General features: G+C 39.3%; 1 protein-coding gene across 1 annotated transcript in view; it reads left to right on the plus strand.

The window, feature by feature from the left end:
- Positions 1 to 11730, plus strand: part of LOC124789920 (serine/threonine-protein phosphatase 6 regulatory ankyrin repeat subunit B-like) — a 365119-nt gene that overhangs the window by 73094 nt on the left and 280295 nt on the right. Inside the window, exon 3 of the mRNA XM_047257440.1 lies at positions 5226 to 5426. Coding sequence (XP_047113396.1) covers positions 5226 to 5426 — 201 coding nt within the window. The remainder of the gene's footprint in view (positions 1 to 5225; positions 5427 to 11730) is intronic.

An 11730-nucleotide genomic window follows, 5' to 3' on the forward strand; every position in this document is an offset into this window, starting at 1 on the left:
ACGCTTCTGAGTTCCAAAGGGTTGGCCTGCATCAACTTCTCAAAGATTTTGGAAAGTGATGTCAGTAGGGAAATGGGTGAGCTCTTATTGAAATTGATGGGTTTAACAATGGCATATTTCAAATATATCTGGAAGATCAGAGTTAGTGATGCATTACATATTTCAGGAAAGAGAGGAGTTATTATGTGGAAACAAGTCTTTACTACTCTGTTGGAAACATCATAATATCAGGAAGAGCTCTTATTTTTGACAGAATATACAGTTTTATTAATTTCATAAGAGGAAGTGGGTAAATGTAATCAAATTTTATGGGAGTTGCTTTTTTTAACATGCTGCTTTGATTACTACCTTGAACTGCTTGATCCTATATTTTGTAGTACAGTTAAGAAATGATTATTAAACATACCTGTTAGCTGTGACTGATCGTTTATAGCTCTCCCATGCAAATCAATCATGATTTTATCATGTTCTTGTCAAATTATTGATTTCTGACATAATGTGCATGTTCCTTGATGTTTTAATATCTATTCTTGGTAATTTTGTGCAGTTTTTGTAATGAGCAAATAGTGCAAAATCTTTACTTGCTCTTGCCAACAGATACACTTTCCTTTTGTTTCACAAGATACTATAATCCCTCTACTGTCCCATGACTTTTTACATGACTGTGTAAAGTCTTTTCTGATCAACTGATGAGGAAAGCTATTTTCATATATTGATAAGAATTTATCATGGAACAGATTAAATTTTATGTCAGCATTTGAGGAGCCCAGATGTAAAAGCCGTGAAATGAATTTTTTGTCAATTTTGAGTTGAGTTCTCTGCCATATAAATTTTTTCCAGCACCTATATGATGGAATAAGTTTCAGAGTGCAAAACCCACTATAAACCATAGAAAGTAGCTTTAGAAAATCATGTTCAGTTGCAAAAACTGCCATCTGCATGTTCTCTTTGGGTGCAAAGCCCACTAAATGTCCAGTGTTTGCAAAACCCGCCAAGTTCAAAATGCCATGTCAGGATGCAAAGCACCCCAACTGACATCAGACTTACCAATCTAGACATTTTAAGCTAAATTTCAGTTTGTTAGGATTAGAAGGGATATTTTTCTTAGTCAGAGTTAGGTTAGCTGCGCTGTAGTGAACAATTATGCAACAGTGAGGCTCTTGCTGCTGACGCAGTTTCGAAATATATGCCGGTAATCACAGCTCAGATGATCAGCTGTATGTGTGTTGAAGTATTTGCATGAGTGTTTTGAATAAAATGAGTGATTTAATGGGCAGTTTAAATGCAGAAGATATTAGAAATGAAGTGGGAGTAATTGAAATGTAGGAATTCTGCAAGAAATAGAACCTGTAGTAGTAGTTGTTGAAAATGACCAGAACAGTACCGAGAGCAACACCTCCCAGAAAAGGAAGTGGTGTTCTGATCAATAGAAAAGAAATGTTTCCAAAAAAGGAAGGTAAGAACATGAAAAGTATTATTAAAGCAATGTTATCCAATGAAAACCGTGGTGACACTAATTGTTATGACATATGCAGAAGGCTTAGTGAAAGTGACTTGTAACTGGCATTTCCACATTCAAAAAGCAAAAAAAATTCATATCCATGAAAAGCAAAAACAAGAAGATTTGACTTGTTCATGGAGAGCCCTTCAACAGTTTTGAAGCTGGACATGGTAAGAGTGTCCTGACAAGGGGAAAAAATTTCAGCAAAAGAAATGGCCCGACACCAATCACAGCAGGTACAGAACTTTCAGAAGGCAAATTTGGAGACATCAAAAAGCTGTTGTAGCTCTACTTTTGTGTGAACACTGTTGGTTCACTATAAATTTTGTCCCAGGCCATCTTATGTAAACTATTACTAAACATATATCCTAGAGTCATTAATTATTGTAACTTACTTCCAATGCAGGGAATATATCTGTAAGGCTCTATCTTATTTATCCTAATTAATTGTGCTTCATTGTCTGAGAGAGAATTTCTTATTGGGTATATAGTTATTTTCTTGCTTTGGGCTTCATCAAAGAAAACATTATTGATCAGAGTTATATTGTCTTCATCCACTTGTGTTTGTGAGTTAACTTCTGAGAACAAATTGTAGGATGCAAAACAAGTTGCCAGAGCATTTTCCATATCAGAATCATTTAGAAAATCTATGACGAAACCACCACAGACTGTTAACTGCTTGTTGTTATCAAATAGATAGCACAGTAAGGACTCCATGTGACTCATACTTTTTAGGATTTCCCAGTTGTGACAGGTATACAGTTACAATTAAAAGTGAATATTTTTCAGTATTAATTCACAAGCATACATTTTATGTGCTTTTCTCTACAAAATCTCTTTGTTTCAATGTTTTTGAACTAATGTTCTGTGTTTATATACTGCCTGCCAAAATCGTCCTCAAGCTACAACATTATACGAGTACATACACACGCATTAACTTCCTGCACCTTTGACCCAGTCATCGGGTCACTTTCGTAACACATTTTATGCCAGTCACATGGAAGAAGACGATTTCTCAATTTGTGCATGCACGTTCCTTTCTGACATTCTCACAGCCTAGCTGCCAGCACCACCTCAGTGTACCTGAGCCTGTGGCCCACCGAACATTGGTTGGAGTGAGGAAGCACGCTTCTGATGTTTGAGCTAAGTACAGCTATTGACATGGTACACACGTACCATTTATTTTACATTTTATGTGAGTCTTTTGCCCTTTTGGGCATTCTGTATTAATGTTGGACCATGCCTCTTTAGGCATTAGTGTGTTCCAAAGAAGGGGTGGTTATCCACCCTGAAACCTAGGTTAACACCCGGTTTCTATTTGCAATCAAGGTGGATTCTTTATAATCATTAAATTATTCACGATTTCTGACATGCTGCAATGTTAAAAGCTTACACCTGATGTCTTCCCACAACATCACTGTGACTCTCCAGTGTTGAATATTTCTTGATGATGATCATCCAGGATAATGCAATGCCCAGAGTCACCACTGCACACAATTTGATGCCATTCATCAGCAGCCAATGCTTCCTAGCCATGATATCACTCCAAACACATCCATTTGCGTTGTGTTAATGGCAGTCTATGCATGGGACAGTAATTCCCTAGTCTGGCTACTGCTAGTCTACAACAAATGGTGCACAAAAACATAGAATGTTGCAGGGAACCCATTACTTGTTCTCAGATGGAAGGTGCAGATGCCAAGAGGTTACGATGTGCTTGGCACACAGTATGGTGATCTCCCCTTGTGGATTTAATTGACCAGAACTTTGACAACAAGTATGCCTGCCCTCACACTCCTGTGCAGTCCAGCATCAGGCCATTGTTTATCTGAATGCTCCACAAATATGGATATGCAGCTGGCTAGGTGGACACCCACAATGACACTCATTTATAACACTGTCAGGTGCTGATAATGCTGTCTCACATGGGTATGCAGCATCTCCATGTCCTTCACAGTGATCTGTCAATATCTGATGTTGCTCAAGCACCTTATATACCCTACCAGTCCTGGTAACATTAAAAAGCACAAACAACTCTAATGCATCCTGGTAACTGGTCTACCTGTCACAGAGAACGGCAACTCTGATCATTTTTGTAGCCTCTGATGGTGTGCATATGTACAAAGTTACACCAGCACCCAGCCATATTTTCTGAGTACTAAATTTTTTTGTCAGGCAGTGTGTATGTGATGACTAATGGTTTTCATGTAATAATTCCCAGTGAGAAAGATAGTAGAGTGTAATCAAATAACTTCTCTAACCATCTAGCTCTGTGGTGCTCTGATAGGCACAGGATGTGTAAGTTATCTTTCCAGAGGTCTTTAAAGTTTCCAGACAAACAAACTCTTCTGTTTTATTACTCAGTCCCCTGATATTCTGATGAAATAAGCTAACCTTACTTTTCTGTTCATTCTTAATCATTCATGAGCCTTTCTATTTTTGTAACTTCTATCACAAGAGGCTGTCTGAAATCTGACACCAACCTAAAAAAGAACAATAATATACGAATATTAACAATATGAAAAGGATAGACAGCTACTCATCACATACAGGAGGCACTGAGTCACATGAGCTAGGCACCAATGCAGGAACAGTGTGTGGTACTGGATTCTGGCTAATGATAGAGAGACTTTTCTGTATTGGTGCAGATGGAAGGAGCAAGGATCCATAGTGTAGGTGTAAAAAACCATAAAAATATGTGGGGAAAATCAAAGAAAGGATGAAATGGATGAGGTATGGGGAAAAAAGGTGAAACCTGAGGGAGTAGGTTCTATAGTGAAAGGCAAAAACAAACTAAAATCTATGTGAAAGCATTATGAGATCAAAAAGAAAACAAACAGAAAGATGATAATAATGAGACACAGACAGGAGGTGTGCTGTGTGAAGAGAGGGGCAGCAGGTGTAACTGGAGTAGGTGAGTTCACTACGTGTGTCCTGTAACAATAGAACAGAGAGGGAGAGAGAGAGAGAGAGAGAGAGAAAGAGAAAGAGAAAGAGATGGGGGGGGGGGGGGCAGTTGTTAGGTATGGGGTTCAACAAGGTACATGTGGCACAGGAAGATATAGAAAATCAGAGGAAAATACATCTGAGGTAGGAAGTGTGGTCAATTTGGAGGTCCAGGAATAATAGCATCACCGAGTATAATGTGGGACATGGAACACTGGGCTAGCAGTCCATGATGTCACAAAGCTGTGTGTTGCATTTGAATGATATCATTGACACATGGTGACTCAAAATTCAAATTGTTTGTGGTTTGGAAGGTGACAGTTGGTTTCTGTCTCTTCAACGTAAGTGCTGGCCAACTATTATATCTCATTTTAACAATAACATGCAGTTTTTTCCTTCACTCAGAGAACTATTTCAATCAACTGATCAACTAAAGTATTTATTATTATTATTATTATTATTATTATTATTAACTCTGTCCATGGAATTTTAAATTTTAAGAAAGTGAAGCATACAATACATGGGAATAATCAAGCTCTGTGAACTGTTATATCCTTCTATCCTTCATTTTTGTGGCGAAAATCACTGACCGTAGCACTAGTCGACAAATGAGATAAGGTAATGGTAATTGTGTTGTCCTTCTCTTTTTTTTAACTACCATCATTTTTTGTAAATACAGCTTATGTTAATAATTTTGCAATGATTGTCATTTTTACAGCATTTTAAGACTCATTTATTATTTATTTACTGTGGCCTTTGTTGGTTTTTGCATATACAGGCATTAAAAGAACTGATATCAAAAGGTGCCAATTCAAATGCAGAAGTTCGCAGTGATGAGCCACTGCTGTTATGTGCTGCTGTCTACAATGAAGTGGAAATAATCAGATATCTGCTGAAAGACGCCCAAGTTCCACTAGAATCACGTAATAAACGTGGTCACACAGCTTTTTTGACTGCAGCATCATGTGGAAGTCTGGATGTGAGTTCCATTAGAAATGATATATGTTATCATCTTTGATACTGGTTTATTTATTTTTTATTTATGAGGTTAAGTTAATAAGTATCTAGATGTCACCATTCTCTTCATTTGTGGCTGGTTCCAGTATTGTCACATTAATTTGTTTTGTCCTTATGTGAAGTAATGTGACTGTGCCACCCTCATTTGCACTGATGAAGAAAAATGTTATATAATCAGTTTTTTGTGGTTGGAATGTATACCAGAAGCTGAAACCTATGGAAGACATACGGTACAATAGGGGAGGGGGGCAATATTTTATTATGGGCAAGTGTTATCAGTGGACTGAACAATTTAAAAGTCACATATAGGATGTGGAAAGAGCAGGGAATCCAGTAATATCCACTACTGATGCCAATATCGAGCAGGCCCCTTCCATTTTTTTGAATAATCTATGAGTGACTGTTGATGAAATGGCAACAAATGCAAATTAGTCATGGTGCTTCAAATGACATCGTCCATTACAGGTTAAATCATCATAAAGTCTGAACGAGACTCAATAAAGAGTGTAAACATAAGTGTGTGAGAATCTGACAGTAGCTATTGGACTGTCATGCTACTGAAGATAAAATGTTTTTATAAAGAATCAACACAGAGAATGAAACATGGACTTTTGCATTTGAACCAGAGAGTGAACATCAGAGCATGGACTAAAATGCTCCAGATTTCCAGTCAAAATGAAACCTATGAGTCAAACCTGTGCAGGAAACGTGATGTTCACAGTTTCTTGTTGTGCACAAGAGCCTATTACCTGGAAAAGGGATTAACAGTAAATGGTGAACATTACAGTGATGTAGTTAACAGTGAGTTGAAACCTAGATTTTGAATTGATTGCTGTGATTTATTGTTTGTTGGAATTAATACGTGCATCCTCATACCACCACCCACACCATTCATTGTCTTCAGAATTTGCATTTTTAGGTCTACTGCCTACAATTAGGAGGTAACCCCATTAGATATTCATTTTTCTGGTGTGCTAGAAGATGGTTTAAGATGCAGCTGATTCACTTCTGAAGAAAAAGTGCAGGAGGTGGTGCATAAGTGGCTGGTATACTTCTGATTTTTTTAATGATAATGATGTTGGAAAGCTTGTGCAATAATGGGCTAAGTGCATAAAAATTGGGATGACTATGTCAAAAAATTATGTCACTGTAAATTTTGTAGTACTGTTGTAATAAATTAGAAAAATGATGTGCAGAACTTTGTGACTTTCCTTCATATGACTTAGCTGGGTAAGTGCAAGAGATTGTTGTATTTGCATTGCAATGCATTGCTTCACAACCCTTCAGCAGATTCCAACTACATGACCCTAACCTGTCCTTTACAGAACTCTAGGCACTCTGTTCCCTAAAAGCTGATGACCACATCATTATCCCCCCGTCAGACAAGGGAACTATGTTTGTGCTACATGACCAGTGCGAGTATGTAAGAAAGGGGCTACACCAGCTGTCTAACACCTCTACATACATCATCTGCCATCAGGATCCCATCCCTGTGATACAAACTGATGTGCAGTCCCTCATTAAAATCTCTGGCCCCTCACAAAGGCTAACCAAGCAATCTGTAGGACTTCTTTCCCCACGCAATCCCAGCAACACCATCTTTTACTTTATTCCTAAGATCCACAAACCCTATCACTCTGTGCCAATATTGTTATGGGTCACTTGGAGGGGGCTTTCCTAGGATCCATAAGCCTTCAGCCCCTCGTTTGGTTTAGATACCTATGGACTCATGGTGAGGCTGACATGATAAAGTTCTTGGAATTTCTAAATAGGTTCTCGTAATTAAATTTCACAAGCTCCTACTCCAAATTCCATGCCACTTTCCTTAATGTTGACCTCATCCTCACCAAAGATCAGCTGTACTCTTCTATTCACATTAAAAATACTAACAAATAACAGTTCTTACATTTTGACAGTTGCCTTCCTTTCCATGTCAAACATTTTCTCCCATACAGCCTTGGCATTTGAAGCTAATGTTCTTGTTCAGATGTAGACTCTTTACACCAGTACACCACCTCAGCCTTCACTGGACATAATTACCCCCCAGCCCAGTTCAAAATCAGATTTTCCAACCCATCACATCCTATCCTGAAAAAAAAAAAAAAAAAAAAAAAAACGTAGGAGTACACCTCTTGTCACTCAGTATTATCCTGGTCTTGAATGTATTAATCAGCTTCTTCAAGACTCAGACATCCTAAAATTATGCCCTGAAATAAGGTCCATTCTGTGTAACATATCGCCTACGACACCTAGAGTAGGTTTACGTTACCCTCCCATCTCCACAATATCCTTGTCCAACACCATGCTCTTTCTGCACTCATATCCCTATCCTATGGCTACTATCCTGTCATCATCCCTATAGCAAGATTTGCCGTGTGCACCCTCCTACCAATACCTCTGCCAGCCCTGTAACAGGCAAAACATATACTATCAAAGGGAGAGCCACCTGTGTAACAACATGTCATCTACCAGCTGTTCAGCCTTTTGCATTGGCATGACTAGCACCAAGTGATCAGTTAGGATGGATGGGCATAGGCAGAGGGTGTATACTGGCAACATACAGTATCCTGTCTCAGAGCATCCTCTACAACATGATAGTTGTGCCAGTGGTGCCTGTTTCACTACACGTGCCATCTTTATTCTTACTTTGGACACCAGTTTCTCAGAACTCCTCAGCTGGGATCTGACATTACAACATGTCCTTGGTTCTCGCCACCCACCTAGGCTTAATATATGTTAGTTTCTTTAGTCTCAGCATTTCTTCACAGTAACTATGGATTTCTTCAGTGCCTTTTAGTTTTATATGTCTTTCATTTTCTTACCTGTCTATTCCCCCCCCCCCCCTTTCCCTCACTCCTCTCCCCTCCCCCCCCCCCCCCCCACCTCCCCCAGCCACCTCTATCACATAAAATGCACTTAGCTTTCTGTTCTTATTAACTTGTGCACAATGTTTTGGGAATAATGTCTGTCTTCCACTTTTGAGCTCTCAGGTTTTTGAAATTTTGTCTGGTACAGTCCCCAACAATCATTCTTTCCTTCTCAGCCCATCTGGTAAGTCTTTCCTGACTGAGGGTTCTGGGTGACTTTTCCAAACTCTCTCCATTTCCTAAACCTCAGCAGTCTTATTCCTTCACTCCTCTTCCTTTCCCTTCAAACCTTCTGCTAGAAGAAGGAGCCACTGACTCTGAAAGCATGGAAATTAAAATACCTTTATATGTGTGCTATCCTGCCACTACTCGGTGAGTAGATTTTTTATCTGTTCAATTACATTATATTTTCTTAATGCTGTCTGTTGCTCAATGTTTTTCTTTTTTTAATTTTGAAATTGGTTCAGAGGCTATTCGATGTCCATCACATGGTTGAAATATGACTTCCACAACACTGAGAAAGATTGGCAATTGGCATCACAATGTCACTTCTATTTTGGGAGATGCACAAAATTTGTGTAGGTGGCCACCCCTAAGAGAGAGAGAGAGAGAGAGAGAGAGAGAGAGAGAGAGAGAGATGAGGCTTGTTCCCCCACCCTGTTCTTCTCTGCTTGGGTGGTTTAAACTTTTGTTTGTTTATGCTCATGGCAGATTGCCACATTATTGTCCTCAAACTCGACTGTGTTTTAAAGCTTCTAGCTTACACTGAGTGTTGTGTTCATTGTTATCCATTTCACATTGTTTTCTTTACTATTATGTATTATTTACTTTGTTTGGACTATGATGAAATTGGCTGCATGGATAGTGATAAAAGATGAATGAATAAACTGAAACTGAATTGTTATTAACCATTTTAAAAGTATTTGGCGAATTTAAAAATATAGCTATTGTTGACAGTTTACTGTCCATCAGATTTAGTGAACTATTTAACCACTCATATATTGTTTAATATGTTGATTTTGCCTTTCTGAGCCCAAGTTGATACGGCTGCATATCTGTCATAAATGGAAATCTGTGAGGACTTTCAGCATTGTTTTCATGTGAGATTTTTTGCCACCAACATAAAATGTGATGCTAGTTGTTTTGACTGTACTGGCATTCTCACTGTCAGTATACAATCTTGGAAGAAAGAGTATCTAATCTTGAAAGTTTGTGTGGGTTCGTTGATTGAACAGTAAGGGTTAGGACAATATTGACATTCAGTTTACAGTTAACCCTGCTAAATCAGTTTAAACAGTCAGAAGGCTATGTAAACAACAGTATTATAGAAAGGATAGATTACTGCTCACTATAAAGATGACACATTGAGTTGCTGACAGGCATACTGAAAAGCTTTCATCAGTAGCCTCCTTCAGAAAAGAAAAATGCACACACATTCATACAGGCAAACACATCTCACACACATGGCACAGTTGTTCACCATCTCCAGCTGCTCCAGTGACACTCTGGCCAGAGTGGCCAGAGAAAGTGGTCATGTGTGTTGAGATGTGCTATCTTGTGTGAATTAACATGCCAGCTTGTTGCATACATTATCTATCAGGGAGACATCTGTGTATCTTGCTGGCCACAGGAGTACTTCATCATCACACAAGACAGTTAATAGAGACATGTTCCTCATGTGGATGAGCATTTTCCTGTTGAAAAATGGCACCACAATACTGCTGCATGAGGGGTAACACAGGATGATGCAGGACGCGCATGATGTATCTCTGTGCTGTCAGAGTTCCTTCAGTCATTGCCAGCTATGACCTGAAGTCATAGCCAGTGGCTCCCCATACCATGACATGAGGAGTAATGCTGCTGTGCCTGTACAAACCATTGAAAGTTGGGGCCTCTCCCCAGGTCATCACCATGTTCACTGATGGTTATCAGGAATAGTGCAGAACTATCATTCTTCATCAAACTCAATGCAATGCCCATCCATGCTTGCCATTCATAGTGCCATTCCAAACACAGCTGTTTACGTTGTAGTGTTAGCAGTAGCCTATGTGGGGCACACTTCAGCTACTGCTTGTCTCCAAACAGTGGCGTGGGATGGCACAGAATGTTGCAGGGAGCCCGTTACTTGTTCTCTGATGGCAGGAATAGATGTGAAGGTGTTACGATGTGCTTGTTGCATAATACAGCCATTCACCATTGTGGTGGACAGACATGTTCAACTGAAACTTTGACAATGATTATGGCTGCCGTTATGTCTCCATGCAGTCCAACATTGTGCCACTGTCATATTAGACTCCTCCACAAATCTGAATATTGGACAATTTGACCAGTTGATCAAATGAAGATCCTCAATGAAGTGCCTTTCAACTCTGTTAGGCGCTGATAATGCTGTCTCACATGAGTATGTGGCATCTCCATGCCCTGCATAGTCAACACTCAATGTCTGATGCTGTTCACATCCCTTATACACCCAATCAAGTCTGTTAACAACACTAAACATGAACAATACTAATGCACTCTACTTGTTGCACACAATTGCAGTTCTAGTCACTTAAAAGCCTGCTGATGGTGTGTGTGTGTGTGTGTGTGTGTGTGTGTGTGTGTGTGTGTGTGTGTGTGTGTGTGAAGTTACATTGACATCCAGCCATGTCTTCTGGCTGCTTCACTTTTTTTTTGTCAGTTGCGTATATTCATATTTTCACTACCTTCACATGGCGCATGTAAACACCAAGTTTCTATCAATAGTTCCTCCTCTCAAACTTTTAAAATGTGCTGATGATCTGTCTCAATAATGATCTGAATGGTGACACACTCCCTACAACTGACACCCCCACCCCCTCGACACCTTCTTCATTGCTCACATGTTTCTTTTACTTCATTATTCAATAGCTCTCAATGTTCAGATTGTGTGTTGTGTAAACTCATATCTCAGTGTATATGTTACATGTAATAATTATTTTGCCTTTTACTGAGGCCATTAAAAGTGTCTTATAGGTCTACAACAACAATATTATGAAAAGAATAAATTACTACTCTCTGTAAAGATGACACATTGAGTTGCAGACAGGCACAATAGAAAGACAGTTACACATTTGGCTTCCAGCTGAAGCCTTCTTCAGCAAAGGAAAAACACACACATTCATTCTTACAAACAAGGAGACCTCATGCACACATGACTGCCATCTCCAACAGATCAGTCTGAAATTCAAATGTCATGTAGAATGCAAGCAGCAATCTAGAGGGGTTGGAGAGGGGGAATGAATAGCAGGGTAAGGGTGAAGGTGGTGGTGGGAGGAGGGGGGGGGGGGGGAGAAAAGAGCACTATCTGGTGGAGTGTGCAGGGACTAAACTGCCTACAGATGCAGTGTTGGGAGACTATTTGGCAGAGAGGTGGGGGTA

The sequence above is a fragment of the Schistocerca piceifrons genome, chromosome 3, assembly GCF_021461385.2.
Source record: "Schistocerca piceifrons isolate TAMUIC-IGC-003096 chromosome 3, iqSchPice1.1, whole genome shotgun sequence".
In the NCBI taxonomy this organism is placed as follows: domain Eukaryota; kingdom Metazoa; phylum Arthropoda; class Insecta; order Orthoptera; family Acrididae; genus Schistocerca; species Schistocerca piceifrons.